The 17,252-nt window shown below is 44.3% G+C and overlaps 1 protein-coding gene across 16 annotated transcripts in view; it reads right to left on the bottom strand.

Annotated features, from left to right (window-relative positions):
* Svil (supervillin) overlaps window positions 1-17,252 on the bottom strand; it is a 199,800-nt gene that overhangs the window by 24,590 nt on the left and 157,958 nt on the right. For 12 of the 16 annotated variants that reach the window (XM_029472009.1, XM_029472012.1, XM_029472020.1 and 9 more), the window contains 7 exons: window positions 16,811-16,934; window positions 13,424-13,471; window positions 7,966-8,113; window positions 4,299-4,388; window positions 4,127-4,213; window positions 2,097-2,274; window positions 374-546 (listed from right to left, as the gene is read on the bottom strand). In XM_029472009.1, coding sequence (XP_029327869.1) covers window positions 374-546; window positions 2,097-2,274; window positions 4,127-4,213; window positions 4,299-4,388; window positions 7,966-8,113; window positions 13,424-13,471; window positions 16,811-16,934 — 848 coding nt within the window. The remainder of the gene's footprint in view (window positions 1-373; window positions 547-2,096; window positions 2,275-4,126; window positions 4,214-4,298; window positions 4,389-7,965; window positions 8,114-13,423; window positions 13,472-16,810; window positions 16,935-17,252) is intronic. The other 4 variants (XM_029472014.1, XM_029472015.1, XM_029472022.1 and 1 more) reach the window with 1 other exon arrangement.

Raw genomic sequence — 17,252 nt, 5'->3', positions numbered from 1 at the left:
TCTGAAAGCAGTGGTTTCAAGTGCTGGGTGAGGATGTGCATCTCCTTTGGGTATCCACAGGAGATCGCCTCAAACCCTCTTAGATTCAGTGGAGAATTGCTGTGCTTGGGTGTGCCAGAGCTGAAAGCTGGAGGGATTACAAAATCCAGAGACACTTCCATCTCGAGACCCAACTCAGCAAAACAGCATAATTTCAGCATCAATTTAGTGAGAAATCTTTAAATTTGAAGCAGGCATACATGTGTCTGTGTAGTCACTTTCGTAAAGAAGTGTTCTCTGAACACCTGCTGAGGTGGCTGCAAGGCAGATCAAAGGTTAACACACAGGCGGTGCTCGCTCAGGCCTGGGAGGCAGGCTGCAGCCCCACACTCACTCTTTTCCACTTTCATCCGCTTGGACTCCATGAAGGCCACGTTTAGCCTTTGCTCTGTGTATTCCTGAAGGAGGTCGTCTCGTGCTGCCAGCAGCTTGAGAGGGTTCTTGGAAGCCTGGACCCGGCGCTTGGGCCTGACCTGGCGCTTATGCTCTGCCACAGAAGATGTCAACCTGCAGGCAAAGTAGAAGTGGCCCAGGATGTCACTTTACTTTCTGGTCTTGGACCCAGGGCAATAGAGTCCACTATTTTTACTTCATGATTTTGTGTGGGTTAGAGAGCCTGGACACTCAGGGGACGTGTGCATACACACACCTACTGTTGCTATCACCAACAATTTCTTGGACTTGGCAGATGACAACTCTACTTCCATTGAACCTTTTTGCCCCAGACTAAATTTTTTCTACAAACATAGCTTTTCTGTTCACAGCTCTTATTAACTCAGTCTACCAGGTACCCAAGGAAAAGAACCGTGCCTGTGAAGAGTATACTGGAATAAAAGAGGCCTTCAGAATCATCTCTGGTCCCAGAGACTTGTCTCACTGAAGTCTGGGTAGAGCAGTCTGTGGAAGCAGTGTATCAGTGGTATGACCTCCCAACAGACTCCTGTGGTGATAAAGAACTGCCAAGGGCTTAGGTCTCTGTGTACCACCAGTATGTATATGAGCACAAATATACTTTTGTTTAAATTATTCCATTTCACAATTATATATAACAGCTTCAGCAATGATGGCTGAGTGGGGAGAAGGTGAACTGGACAGAGAAACATGTGAAGCAGCACATTGCACCAGGAGGAGTTGATGAGAACCTTCCACAAGTGAACATACTCCTGGAAGACACTGGTGCTCTGACAATTGCATAGGGAAGAGCAGAGGTGTGCAGTGTGGGCTGTGTGCAGCTTGCTTAGAACAAGTGCCCCCTAATGCTATATGGGGTTTCCTCTGGGGTTCATCTTATTCCTCTGGGTGGAGGGCATCATCTTTCTGCTAGACTGCATGAATGGTTTAGAGATGGACTTTGGACCCAAGTGGAACAATGATCTACAAACCTGGTCTTGGAGAATCTAATGGGAACTGACTCTGAGTTGCCTGTCCATCTGGTGGTGGATGCGGGGACCTCTTTCCCTATGGTTGTAGTTTGATCAAGAGAGAAGCCAGCATATGGAAAGACAGCCTTAAGAGAGAATGTGCTGCAACTGTCTCTGTGCACTCAAGGCACACTTCAGTTTAAACTAAATTGTCTCCCAAGTTTGTTTCTTGTTTGTTTTTGTTGATCTCAGTTCAACACATGTATTTTCTGGAATCCTAAGACATAATCACTTTTTATAGAGTTTGCTTGGGCATCTTTGGGTGCCTCTGAGAAAGCCCATGGACATATGTCAATTTTATACATTTTTGGAAGCAAAGAACTATGGCTCCTAATTTCATAATTCACTCTGCTAATCTGAGCTCATGTAAATCAAATATCCAGTTATGAGCAAGTTCAGTGGTGTCCAGTGGGAGAATTATGGAAAACTCTTAGTGGTGATGTTATAAAACACTGCAGAACAATGCTTGGGTGACATGAAAACCAGTCATACCCCTCAAGGGCACAGGCAGCAGAATTCAAGGACAGCAGGCTGACCCTGAGGCACTGTGTACCCTGTTCTAGAGCAATACGCATGGCAGAAGTTTCTGGTGAGCCGACAGGGGGAGCATGTGAAAGGAGCCATCCTCAAACTCACTTGGGAGCATAAGGGTCGAAAATGACATCGAAGTCCTCCTCCAGCTCCACAGGACTTCTGGGTATATTGTGATCAGTGCTGCGGTAGAATTTGCCAAATGTTTCATCATCATCCAACTTCATCACCTCCTTGACAGATTTGCCAGTGACCGTGAGAACCGTTTCCTGTATCCCAGCAACTACCAATAATGGAGCAAATACACTATGAGCTTTCAATAAACAATTGCTGTGACCTTTCCCTGCAATGCTTTATGTCCCCTCTCTAAGTTCCCGGAGTGGGGAAAGCACAGCAGTGCCGTCTGAAGCCCTTTTCCTGCCTACCCCTGCACCCCGGCTCCCTGTGCATCTCACAGGGGGTATCCCACCTGCACAGTGATGGTCAGGACAGGAAACAGGACGACCTTGCCCTCAAACACAGGAGCACTTGCTAACCTGACCCATTTCTACTAGAGGGAGCTAACCTTAGCCTTGTCCCATATTAGGTTTCTGCAAACATTTTCTGGAAAGAACTAGGAAGCATTTGGGGCCACTTTGAGGAGAGCACACAGCTTCTGGTGCAATTTCCAACCCTGCTGTTATGGTGCAAAAGTGGCTATGGACAGACAGCAGGTCAACGAAAGGATATAGCTATGTTTCAATAAAACTTTACTTCCCAGAGCAGGTAGAACACTGCAGTGGTCATGGCTGTTGCCAGGTGACCATGGACTAGATCACGGTAACTCCATTGTATTGGGCTAGTTCTATGTCAGCTTGCTACAGGTTAGAGTCATTTGGGAAAAGAGAGTACCAATTGAGAAAAAGTCCCCACAGATTGGCCTGTGGGCAAACCTATGCAATTGATGTGGAAGGCTCCAGCCCACTGTGGGTGGTGCAAACCCTGGGAAGGTGGTCCTTGACGCTGTGAGAAATCAGGCAGAAGCCACAAGGAGCAGGAGAGCAAGCAGTGCTTCCCTGTGACCTTTACCCTTGTCCTTGCCTCCAGGTTCCAGCCTTACTTGAGTACTTGCCCTGACTTTCCTGGATGATGAGCTGTAAGACCAATCAATCAGTCAATCAATAAATCCCTTTCCTTTCCAGGTTGCTTTTGGTCCTGGTATTTATCAAAGCCATAGAAACCCTAACAAAGACAACAGTGCAATAGATTTCATTGTTAATATATCTTACCCAGTTAGATTAACTATTATGTTATGACCTTATAGCTCTGGGTTTCAGTGTTTGTGGAGCTTTCAGCCTGTAGGGACTCCTAGTACCTGGTACTTGATGGACAGATACGTTTTATCAAGAGAGAAAAGGCTATTTGTTCATATTGCCTTTTGTGTCACCAATTATTATAATAGTTTATTGCATCATTTTTACTAGAGTTTTATTTTAGAAATGATTTGGGATTATTAGAAAACATATCTTTTGCCTTAGCAGGAATGGTGTGTAAAGTTCAAAGCCCATCCAATTAGTTGATTTTCTATTTGTACACTAACTGCTTTATAGTGAAAAGACAAAAATCACTGAGTGACACTTGGATTGGATGGCATCCCAAGGGTTTGGAGTCAGTAACATGTGTGCTATCGGGCACCCCAAATTTAGGATATTAAGTGGATCAGAGAACTCTGGTTAGTACTGACTACAAGCTCATTTTTTTGAAGAATAACAAAAGATTTTAAGCATGTGTGTGTATAAATTGCTGAAAGTAGATAATTAAGGAGATAACTTGGCTGAAGAGAGAACCCAATCAGAAGTGGGATTTGGAGAGCCTGCTATTGTGGTACATGCCTGTGCTTCAAGGTTATCTTTGGGTATGAAGTAAGTTCAAGGCTAGCCTGGTCTACGTGATACCTTGTTTCAAACAAACAAACAAACAAACAAACAAACAAACAACCCCAAATCAACAGCAATAATAATAATAAAAAAACTGTCAAACAAAACAAAACTCCAAAAGTTAAGTTGAAAGCTAGGACTTAGAGGTTCTCAGAGAGCAGAGACCAGGCGTGGGGCAGTAAGACAGGCTAAAGCTCCACTTTGGCCTCTGGCACATACCCTTGTTATTTAGCCTCCTTAGGAAGGTTTCCAGTCTGTCCAACTTCAGGTCTGATTCCAGCTGCATATCTGGTCTGGCTTCAATATCTAAACAAGTAGAAACCATTTGTGAGCAAGCATCCCTGAGCTTCCCTGTTCAAACACTCATGTCACTGTGGACAGAGACACATACCTTCCAAAGGTTTGGAAACCGGGGTAGTGCCCCTTGATTTACTGCAGAGAGGGGATGAGATGGGAGTTATGGATGTGGGTGACGCCAGACCTGCAGAATTCAAAGGGGACAGTTTAGCATGTTCAAGATTAATTGTGGAAGTTTACAGAACGCAATGAACCTGTACATGTTCTTACAGCACAAGTATGCACAGGTTGGCCACCAAATGCAGCCATACCTAGGATTTTCTCTTCCTATGTACTATGCAGCTGGCAAGCTGATACTCTAAAATAAACAGCAAAGACAAGGGGAAGCACTTTCATAGCCTATAAATGGTGTGAGAGTGTACATGGCTTCCAGAATATGCTGGAACAAGAAGGAGTTCTGAAGGCTTTCTGGAGTAGTGAGGGCCACAGGGGAAAAGCAAATTTGCACCATCTCCCACAGTGGATGTTTGGAGTAAGTTTCCTTGCCCGAGGCAGCAAAGCCTCAGGCACCAGGACTCTCTCCAGTCTGTGAAGAGGCAATGACAAGAGTGAACTTATGAGCACTGACTGTGTGGAGAATAACCCAGAGGTCTGAGCATTCAGAAGAAAGATAGGCAAACACACGTCAGACCGATCTGGGATTGTGGGAGGATGAAGCTCACCCAGCTCAGGTATGCTGCAAATAATCATGTTTCCCAAGACATGGGGGAGGGTGAAGTGTTTACTCAAGCAGAGGCTGAAGGACATATGAAAAGTGCAAAGGGGACTATTAGCACAGAGGGCACTCAGCTGACATATGAAAACATAAGAGAAGAAGTTTAGAGATATCCACCCCTACCCAAGTAGAGGACACTGGGGAAGTAAATGTAGTGTTTGTAAAGAATTAATGTGCTACTGCTGCTCTCTGCACCCTCTGCAGTGTGTGTGTGTGTATGTGTGTGTGTGTGTAAGAGGACATAGCCGTGTAAGTGCTGTCCTACAACAACAGAGATGTATGTTACTCTCATCTTCTGAGAAAGAGAGGAGCTTTCTGCTCCTTCCTTCTATGAGCTAGCGATGCTAATGAAGCATTCAAATGCAGGAAAAAGGCAAGACTGGAAGTGGCTCCATACTTAAGTTCTGAGCAACAGGCTGGATGGAAACACTTCTCAATATTCATTTGCATATATACTTGCAAATATATGTGCATACATTCTAAAACTCATTTCTGTTACCAGATCAGCAAAAAGCTCATGTCCACGAGGAAGTAAAATTGGGTGTCACAAAATAGGACAGACATCAACCCATTACCTACTAAAAAGTGCTTGAGTTATCAGAGGAGTCCATTGGCTTTAAAAGCAATAACTAGACTCTCTCAGCTCAGCAGGCTGAGAGTCCCAAAGTAACTAGCAAAATCTACCCTTCTTCACAGACTCAGGACAAATCCTACTGCTATAGCGCCCCCTGCTGTCAGTCAGGTCATAATGCCTGGACCTGTGGGACATTGCCTTCTCAGCTAGAGAAGGTATGGGTTTCCCCATAAAGCAACGGGAGATATAGGGTGAAGTTTCGAAGTGTTAAAGCAACCAAAGTTCTCCCCACAGCTGTTTTCAGTGAACTCTAAAAGCAACAGACATGAGCCTCCTCTCTGGGAATATATTTATGTCTTTTACTGATGGCTTTTCTAAGGCTTTCCTTCCATCTCAGAGTACTTGGTGAGATCTTGTGATGTGGTAATTGTTACACAGAGTAATAGAATATAAAAAGTAGAGAATGTCCAAAGAAAATCAGGAGAGCTCAGAGCTTCCTGGGGAGAAACAATGAAACCCTGCAACTGTTTGAATGGGCAACTGTCTTCACTGGGACGGTGAGATCAGAATCCTGTGGATGTCCAGTGGGGTAGGGTCTGGGGCTGTTGTATCTGTGGTCAACAAAAACCAGATGCCATATAATTGCAAATCAAAAAGAACTAATAGTTCAAAACAGAGGTGGTCTTTTGTATCAGATTAAAAGCAAGGAAATTATTACCCCTCAGAAAGGCCCACGACTTACGAGCCCCGGGAAAATACACAGTGTGTACAGGGAAATAGGAACAGAACAGTCAATGTGAGGTAGACTACTCCATATCCAAACCGGCACTGTGCATCAGGGCACAAGGGAAGCAGTACATGGGGGGAGCCATTAGGACTCTTCAGATGAGATGGCAAAATAAACTAAAATAAAAACTGGGCAAATCACCATTAGGATACAAGTTGGAGCCAGCAGTTGAAGCCTTGAGCTCTGGTTCATGTTCAGTTCCAGCCGACTTTAATGGATTTGAGCCCAGACTCCTGCCTCTTGCTAGTAAGGGGTTGATGGTGGGTGGTAGGTGGTGAGGGGTGAGAGATGTGGGGAGAGGGCTGGGCTCCAGAATACACCTGACTAAACAGGTCCAGGATCCCCTGAAGAAAAGCCAGGTCCCACTTCATCCTGTGGGGACAAATGGCATTCTGCTGTCCTTCAAGGTTGACACCTTTGTCTCAAAGGCTTCTTCCAGTAAGATTCAAGGAAATTACCCTCCAAGATTTGCCTTCCTTCCTTCTCCTTCCTTTTGGCAAACATCTCTTGAATGCCATGAAAGAGTTAGGCTCTATTCAGAATGGAAGGTCTGAGGTGAAGAACTGCTGTACTGAGGATGTAGAACCCAAAGACTAAGTTTAGGTGAAGACATTACCAGTAACTGGGAAATCTGATTTTAGATAATAGTTTAAGAAACTATTATCCATGCATATGGATGATTGAGGGACCCTAACATTTAACCTTGTGCCATAGAACATGACTTAGAGCCACGAACATCCTCAAACTCTCTGGAGACCACTGATCAAGGTAATACTGTTTCTGTTATCTCTGGGTTTAGTTTCACAGCAGTTCTGGGGTCCATGGTGCACGTGGTGATCTGCAGGGCATCCCTATCTCTTCTCTGGAATTCAGAACATCTTTTAGACATTTGACACACGCCTGCAAATTGACCTCTGTCAGCCACAGCTTATTTTTGTTTCTTTTTTTGTTTTGTTTGTTTTTTTGTTTTTGTTTTGTTCTTCGAGACAGGGTTTCTCTGTCTAGCCCTGGCTGTCCTGGAACTCACTTTGTAGGCCAGGCTGGCCTTGAACTCAGAACTCCACCTGCCTCTGCCACCTGAGTGCTGGGATTAAAGGTGTGCTCCACCACGCCTGCTGTCAAGGGACATGAGAGCTGACTTGCAAAGAACAAGAGGAACTCCTTATTGCTAAACTGCCTTTGTTACAAAAGGCTTCCTTGGTGGTGGTAGTATGGTGGGAAGGTGTGTCTAGATGTGTGTATGTCAGTCCATATGAAGATGGAAAGAATTTAAAGGAACTATGGGAAGTGATTTGTTAAAATTCCTTTTTTTCCCCCTTTTGGTAGAGCTGCAATTGCATCTTAATCCTACAATTGCACTCATTTTCCAAACAGATGATTCTAAAATAATGATCAGGCCTCCTATACTGAAGACGCAGTACTATGGTGTCTGCAGCAAAAACACCCTACACAACTGTCAAAACGCACTCGCTCACTCAACACCAGTGCAATGTGAGATGTAAAGACTGGGGCCTCCCTCCTCCCTCCTGAGTTGTCATGTACTATTCTCTCTCCATGGACAGGTGTGCCTTGTTGCGTGTGCACACAGACATGCATGCAGAGATGTATGCACACACAGGTCTGACCTTTCTTCACCATTCTTCCTGCCACGGTGAACTGTGTGGAGTCATTGGCAGCGCCTCTGCCCTTTGTCTTCCATGCTTCCTCGCGCACAGTGATGAGGTGCTTCCTCTCTTCAATCGTCATCTGGCTCTCTCGACTTTCTGTGACTCTCTGTGTACAATATGCACAGAGGAAGAAAAAAAGAGGAGAAAGATGGAGGTATAAGCTTCAGCTGGCAGCATTTGCCCAGTAACAAACAGGTTAAGAGACAAAGCTGCCCTGTTTTACCTGTGTTCTGAACCTGGGTGAGTTCATGTGGAGAGTTTACCCATGTGGGCTCACGAAGAGCCTGGTTAATAACATTCAACCAACTCAGCTCCTCAAGGGTTGGTGAAGTAGGAGAGCTGGTTAGGAGGAATGTGAATTATGAGACTCCCCAGGACTGGGTGGGCCTTCCGGGTCTGCAGCGATGTCACCAGCTAAGGAACCCAGGAGGAGGCTTTAGATCACAACAGATCTGACACCTAGGATTTTTTTGTGGGAGACACAACCCACACCGAGAACAATGGTTCTTAGCATTTGAGTCTAACATGGGTGACTTCAGTGACTGTGGAAAGCCTTTTGGGGTACCGCTTGGCAGGAGTCTGACATTGGCTAAGGACAAAGAAGTGGGCTTCAGACAGGAATCTGACATTGGCCTAGGACACGGAAGTAAGCTCAGGCAGGAATCTGACATTAGGACAAGATAAGGCAAGAATCTAACTTTAGGCTGTGATAGGGAAGTAGGATAAGGCAGGAATTTCAGTCTTAGGGTGGAACTAGGCCTCAGGCAAGATTTTTGGGCATAGATGAGGAAGTGGGCTCAAGTATTTCGGGCACTATGATGAGCCCTTTGTAACAATGATCCTAGGAGTAATCCCGGGACTCTGCTTGCTGCTTTGTTAGTCGTTCCTTATCGTACTACTGCGTTGTTCCTTGTTGCATTGCTTGTCCAAAATACTTGCATGTAATTAAAATGGTATAAAAAGTGGATTAGAAAATAAAAATTTGCCTTCAGTCTCAGAATTGACTGGGGTCACGCTACAATGTTGTCTAACTGTCTTTTTTCCTTTTAATCCTCACTCCCGCGCTGGAGAACCTGTTGACTGACTGAGCGGGCTTGGTCAAGTGACAAACGCCAGTGTCCCCATCATCTAACCCAGGAATCTTCCTTGCACAGGATTCTCCGCACAACTTCACGGCCAGAAGTGGTTCTGGTATCCTTAGTAGTTCAGACCCAGTGGCAACCTTGTCCCAGAGGTTGGATGCAACGCATGATCCTGGTGTGGGCCCAGGGCTGGGCCTAGTAAGACTGTTATTGGGGAACACTGACAGTTCAAACACAGGCGTGATTGGGTTAAACCTGAGACCTGTCGTGATCATTGCATCACTGTATCATGGGCATGAAGGAAAACACCTTGGATTTTAGGTAGCACTCACTGAAGTACTAAATGGAGCAGGCTGTCATACTGCACAAATATTGTGCTCATGGTTTAGGAAGGAAAAATAAAGTCAGACACATTCATATACACAGCCACACATAGATACACATAGACATATAGATATACACAACCACACACACTAACAGTACACATATATAAACACAAACACAATCACACATATTAATAGTCACACACACATACATACTCAGTCAAATGCATAAGGACAGTCTCAGGGTCACAGACACGTACAATCACATGTGACATGGGAGGGGACTAGAAAGAGGGAGAGGGAAGTGGCAGGAAGAGTGGAAAGCAGAAATTGTGTCAGGGGAAGGGTATAGGGGCATCCTGCCTGGGATGGAAACTTCCCTACAAGCTTTCACTGTTGCCACTATGAATGCTACTAACAGTTTTAAAAGCTTTCCACTCAGGAGTGATACCATGACCCTAATTCCAAAGAACACTTTAGCTATGTAAATTTACTAAGTAAACTGTGAAGTTCTCTTGACAGAAGGATACAATGAAGTTTGAGAGAATAAGTCTGCTTGAAAATGAAGTGTCCAAGTAAGGTTTAATTAAAACCAACATAGCAGTTGGCTAAAAAATATTTCTTGAAACCATACAGAATGCCATTAAAATTGGCTCCTTTCTCTATGGTGAGCTCATAGCCTCTCCAAAGTGCAGAGTGTAGTAAAGTCATGTGGCTAGTGACTGAGAAAAAATGTTTTCCTCCAATCAACAGCTTAGCTCTTCTGGAAGCACCCAAAATATTTTTATGGAAGATGAAAGTTCTGAGCCCTGGGATAAAGCGGCTCTACCCTAACCTTCCAGAAGGAATTTGCTTTTTCATTTCCCCCTAAGTGCAAGTATTAAACACAGAAGTTTGTCTTTTTCTGGAAATTTTAGATAGCTTGGCTATTTGGCATGTTTGTCCTGGGGAACACCAAGTTTGCACCCCTTGGTCTTCTAAGGCTGTAGCAGGAATAACAGGTAAACAGTGTGTATTCCCTGAGAATCCTAGGAGATCCACCCCAGTGAACGAAAACTCCTGCAAGTATGAACAAATCTGTATTTGTCTCTTTCGTTTTTCAGTTTGAAACTTCATTATTGTCTTGATTTTCCTGCACTATATCTTTTTCTCATTTGATATGTTCTGTGTCCTGTCGTGTAGCTTGCAGATGGGTTCTTGGTAGCCTAGATAGCGAGAGCAGAAGCAGAATACTGGCAGAAGGTCTACTTTACATCTTGCAAATGCAGATGCCATCAATATGGCAGAGAGAAGCAGAGGGAATGAGAGAGAGGACGGGGGTGTGGCAGAGAAAGAGAAGAGGCTGGGAAGAAAGGCGGCTAAGCAGACACATCGGGACAACCAGTGAGGTGTTTCCAGGATGCTGCAGACAGGCTTGACTTTCTCCTACTGAGAAATCACAGCAAATCTACACTTTTCACCCACAGGGATGAGATATGGCAGGAGAGTGCAGCACAGGTATCATTAAGATTAGCAGCAAATTAAAAGGCAAAATTCCTCCACAGTTAGCAAGGTTCGTAGGAAGAACTCTTGTGATCCTGCTGTTAAGTTTTTACCTTCCATTGAGTAAATGATTGCAGAAATGATAGGAGCATATGCTAAGTAATAGAAATAAGGCCAAGCATCAAAGTTCTGTGTGATGGTGAAGAAGTCAGCGTTACCTTTCCCTGAGCAAAGATTTCGAATCATGTTTGTATCAGTGCCGAGGGAATGTGAAATTCGAGACAATGATGTAGAAGCCCTGTGCTCAGAATTTTAAGTGATTTTGGTCTGGTCCTCTCACCATCTCCTGGGATTTGATGACCATTGGGTAGAACACCACCTCACTCTCCACAGCCTTGGAGCAGGTAAGGAAGCAGAGGCTGCACCCTGCCTCAGAGCCTGTGCACTGTCCAATCACATTGTTTCTTTCTCTCTACTCTTGAATCTTGAAACTTCAAGACACCACCACTTCTGGGGCAAAGTAAAGGACTTATCCCTGAGAACACTAATCCATCAGCATGCTAACATGTATATCTGGGTCAACGGTTAAAGGTGATAATACATGGCTTAAAATGGTCTAAAGTTTCAGGTCATAAAACATAAATTGTTAAAAGAGTGTTATTTTTTAACAATAAAAATTCAGTGGAAGATATCCAGTGTTTATGGATAGATGTTTATCACCAATTTGATATTCTCTAGATCCTATGTAGTCCTAATAAAAGCCCTACAAGGTTCTTTTATAAATAGATAAGCTTATCTTGAACTTGAATGTATATAGAGAAGCAGAAACCTTGAAACAGCCCACAGAAACTGAAGAAGGATAAAGGTGGAACTCTTAGCTGGAATATTCATGAAGCTACAGGACCCAGAACAGTATGGCATTGACTACATCATCAGAACAGAATAGAAAATCTAGAACCAGACCCGTATACCTACAGCTGACTGAACCGCAGTGAGTACAGGAATAAGGTAATACTATGGAGAAGAGAGTATTTTTAAGAAGTCATGTGCTAGAATATTTGCATACTTTGATTACATATAAAACAAAAACCAACCTAGATTAGCTCATATGTAATTCACAAAAACTAACTCCAAATAGCTCATAGTCTTATCTGTGAAGTGTAAAACTATAAAACTTCCAAGAGGAAATAGGAGAAATTCTAGACATGAACTTAATCACACACATGCACGTGCATGTATACACACCACCCTACTAAGATTAAACTTATGGCCTCATGCATGTTATTTTCCCCAGCCTGGGTATGACCATCTTTGGGGTAGAATACCAAAGGCATGATTCATAAAAGGATTAGTTGCCAAGCTGGACTTCACTGAGATTAATAAACTGCTCTGTGGAAGATTCTGTCAGAAGAATGAAAAGACAAACCACAGAATGGAAGGAAATATTTGCTGACCGTATTTAACTGAGGATTGTTATCCAAGATTTACAAAGGACTTTAAAACTCAGAGACTGGGACATGGATGAAGAAAGCATCTGTGTGGGTGTGGATACAAAGAATACACGTGGATAGAAAAGAACCACATGACAACAGCGTCAACCGGGGCACACTGTGAGGTCTCACATGTTAAAATGTGACCCTATGATATATCTTTTGGTATGGCCAAAATCTAAAACACCGACATTAAAAACCTTTGAGCTTTCAAAGACTTTGAGCAACATGACACACCTCATTGGATACTGGAGAAATGTGAACTTGATGCAGCCACTGTGCAAGGCATCTGGAAGCCCCTTATGACTGAGCACACATTTACTTTCTCAGTCCTGTCCTTTCACACCTGAGTCACCTGAAACTTGTGTTTTAACAAAAAAAGATTTGCACATGGGCTTTTGTTTATAGCTACTTTACCCACAATTACCCAAACTTGAAAACAACCAAGATGCCATCAGAAGGTGAATGGCTAAATAAGCTTGGTCCATTCAGACACATGAATATTGCCCAGGACTGAAGAGAAATGAGCTTTCAAAGTACAAGAAGACCCAGGGACAAGTTAGTGTCCTCCAGCTCCACAGAGATTAAGATCATCAGCTGAGCAAAATCAAGAAGGTAAGAATAATGTTCAGTAAAGGACAAAGTATATGAGGGGAGGGACACTATCCTGTATGCTGATGTAATGGCAGATGATGTGGGTCAGAGCTGAGGGAATAGTCACCAACAGTGACCTGGGCAGGAATGCACTGTACTCAGCTGAAACCATGGATACTCTCCTGTGTCCTGGTATCCTGCCTCAGGACTGACACATGCATGCACATATATACATACATACACATATATACATATAAGATTCCACTAAGAATCCCCAGCTTCCTTATTCAGAGGCATGGCTCTGAGGATGCTCTGTAGTGTTTATAAGGTAGACACCTCTCTCTTTGTACCTCTGTCTCCAGGCTGTGTGTCTAAGCTTTGCACCCACCAGCGGAATCCACTGTGTTCTGTTACAGAAGGACACCTGCATTAGAGTCAGGCTTACCCAAAGCACATTAGAAATGGCATTATCATCTGTAAGTCCTCCTTCTTCCTACAGGTTAAAATAAATAGGAACATTGTAGAGGACGGGAAAAGCAGAGTCTGCTGTGCCGATCACTCTGTGCCTGGGTTCAGTCAGGCAGAAGCATGCACATGCGCACATTCCAGCGCCATGAACGGCAAGCAACCATTCCCCAGGGACAGGAGGATTGACAACCCATGAGCATACATCACCCCACGGCATGACACTCTTCAGCCATGACAGACAATTCCAGCATGAATGTGGCAAGGGTCCCTTCCTTGAATTTTCAGGTCTTTTTTGTGATATCTGAGATCCCAGTCTTAGCTGACCTTATTAGTGCAGCAGCAGTTAGGGCAACCCATTCCTGCCTAAGATTCACACACAGGCACAGACCCCAAAACAGCCAATTCTACAATGGGATTTGATTTCCTGGAAAAAGTCCCAGACACTGGATGACTGTCTTCAAACAGACATAGGTCACCTTATATACTGCAATGATGACTAGGCCCAAGTAGGGCTGAGGTTTAGTTATAGGTCGCTAGAAAGGAAGAAGACACCCAGCAGGGGACCCTGGAAGACTTTGCTTTGTTTTCCTTCTCTTGATGGACATGGGAACAAATCCTGCTGAAATACACATGTCCCTGCAAGTGTGGATCTGGTCTGTGCTACTGCTTAGTGGCTTTGGGTCCTTACTGCCAAGTGCATGTGCCACGTTCAGAAGCCCAGGCGTCTGCCTGCTCATCCAGACCTACACTCACTCAAGTCAGGAGGCAGGAATAGGGGCTGTGAGTGAGAGAAGAGGGGATGAAGAAGCATCATTCCCATGGAAAGGAAGGAAGCTGGGGGAATCAGTGATCTTAAGAGTCATTTCGTTAATCTTGATTTTGAGAAATATCTTAAAAAACAAATAACTGCTCATGGAGATGAAGGCTAAGAACAATAAGGAAAAGTCTTACTTTCTTCAGAGCCACTCATGAGCCCAAATAAGACCTTTTTATCACACAGGGACTCAGATGAGACATGGGTAGAAACATCGTGGTTTCTTTGGGAACACCTTTGACAGAGAAAATAGTTACAGATTTCCAAGGTATTTATTTATTTAATGTGTTGTTGTTGTTGCTTTGAGAGAGGGATTATTCTGTATCCTTGGTTGACCTGAAACTTACTATGAATCCTGGGGAGGAATGAACATACAGAAATCTCCTGTCCCAGCCTCCTGAGAGCCGGAATTATGGGTGTGTGCTGCTATTCCCATCCCATCCCCTAATGGTTTTATTTAATAACATTGTTTTCTTGTGTACAGGTATTTGCTTGCATGTATGCCTGTGCACTGAGTACATGCCTGATGCCCACAGAAGCCAGAAGAGGGTGTCAAATTCCCTGGAATTGGGGTTACAGACTTGTTGTGAGCCCCCATGTGTGCTAGGAATTGACTCTGGATTCTCTAGAAGAGCAGCCATTGCTCTTAACCACTAAGCTGCCTCTCCAGCCTGCTAGTGTCCTTTCTAGGATCTTACTAGATCCTCAAAGTTTTAAATGATCAGTATGGTATTAATAGAAATAGGAATTGATTTTGTTTTGTGGTACATGTGTGTATATGCAGATATACATGTGTGTGCACATACAGAGGCCACAGGTCAATGTTGGTTGTCTTTCTCTTTTGGGAGTGCTGTCACCATGCTGAAGTATGTTCTTTTCTTAAGGTAGCTGCTGGAACAAGTGAATTAACCACCTAACTTACACAGCATGCTTCCTAGCCAGGGTTGCATGGATTTTCATGGGAGGGATGAACATGGCTTACTCTTCTATGTTCCCACAGCTGCAACCTGTGTCTGTACCAAATACCATGAGCTAGAAAATGTTTGGTAACCATAGATGTATGCTATTTGAAAGACTCAGAATTGGGGTGTGTGTGATCATAAGTCCAGCTTCTTTGCGTTTGGCTGCAAAACTGACACTTGTGGTACCCGCCCTCCTGTTATCCTGATGGCCACCCATGAGAAAGTCTCAGTTTTTCATAGGCACCAGACTCTTGTCTGCATGCATATGTCACCAGTGTCTTCCCTTCTCTGGAGATGATACTTGGAGTAACTTTTCTGGCAAGCCTAAGTGTCATCGTAAAAAACAACAGATTTAGGGCACTGCCTCCCTCACGTAGGAGCAGGGAAGTACTGTGTGCTTCAGCCCTTGCAAAGAAATGAAGCTGCGTCTTGTCAGAGGTATCTGAAAACCACGTGGCCTTAACAGAACTTGAGATTTCCCCTTGTGAGGGACAGAGCCCAAAATAGATCAGCTTATTTTAACTTCAAAGAGTTTATTGTCTAGGCCAAAGTGAACTAGGCCACCGAAGAGTCTAGGAACACTGGGTTCACTGTGGCTGCAGAAGGGGGAGCCAAGTGAACCCTGTGTAGTACATGCAGGTGCAGGTTGGGCCTAAAGTCCTGCTGCTTCCAGAACTGGGTTTTCTATCCCAAGAGTGAATGCAGGGGAGCCCAAGTCTCCTGCCTGTAAGAGCCTCAGCCAAGTGCCTAGCAGTTCAGACCCATCCTCTACCTTCAGCACTCTGGAAATAACATGAGTCCTCACTCTCCTAAGCAGACCTGTGGGAAATCCATCTCAGTTTGAGCTTCATTTCTATTTTGACCTGACTGTAGGGATATGGGTCTTTCAAAACAATTGCACTGGGAAGTGACGCCATGCAGAGTTGACAGCTCTGCTGCTTAGCTGTATGTTCTCTGTCTGATTTCAGAAGTTGGATAACTGGGTGTGGCTCAAGTGTATCACTGTCCTCAGCCAGCAAGCACATCTGTATCCACAGCACCATGGGCAAGGTCATCATGGCTGAAGTAGTGAGTACCTGGCCAAGGCTGACAATCACTACATTTGTAAGTCAACAATTTGTTGATACGCCTACATATGAAATGCTCACACATTTGACTTAAGTTAATTGATATTCATATATAGGTCCTCAATAAAAGGTATACCTCATCATCATGAAACAGGCCTACGATTAGGCAGAAAGTCCTCGTGGACCGCAATTGAATCCCGTGTTTGATATGCAGCTTATAAACTGTTGTGGTTAGTTGTTGTCTCATTTGAAAGACTAATCACATTCTAACACCAGACTTTATTTAGGATTTAACAGTGAACACATTTGGAAACTGAGGCATATGTTTGTTGAGGCAGCTGCATGGTGCTGACACCCATCTTGGCCTCCAGCTTTGACCCAGTGGTTAGCTTTAGCAGCACAGTGACAAACCGTGTCTCCTACGGGCAAGGAAGCACCAGTGCGCTAAAGCAGGGGTGGTTAAGCCACACACACTCATTCCTGAGACACACAGTGAGGCATTCGTGAGGTGGACACAGTACCTTTTTCTTCAGGGACTGCTCCACCTCCTGCGTGTGCAGGCCGCCAGTGGCTTTGCCATATTCCTGCTTCCGAATCAGCCTGTTCTTCCAGTCTTCCTCGCCACTCTTCTTTAACAGTGCCAGCCTGGAAGGAGGACATGCCAACCGAGAATTCAGCACCACACTCTCAGAACTCACAAGAGTCTCCTTTCCATGATAGTCACAAGGAATTTTTAGTTGTTTGGAAAGAAAAGCTGGAACTGACTTGTCAGATAAATAGGCGGCAGGATCCCAGTAAGGGATGGGACTCTGCCTTCCTCATACCCTGGAGCAATGGGAGAGAGACCCCTTCTGGCCACTTGGGGAAATACAAAAAAACCACCAACAGATTGGGAAAGGATCTTCACCTATCCTAAATCAGATAAGGGACTAATATCCAATATATATAAAGAACTCAAGAAGG

Source organism: Mus caroli, chromosome 18 (genome assembly GCF_900094665.2).
Source record: "Mus caroli chromosome 18, CAROLI_EIJ_v1.1, whole genome shotgun sequence".
Lineage (NCBI taxonomy): Eukaryota > Metazoa > Chordata > Mammalia > Rodentia > Muridae > Mus > Mus caroli.
The sequence above is the reverse complement of the archived record's forward strand: the minus strand, read 5'-3'. Positions and strand labels throughout refer to the sequence as shown.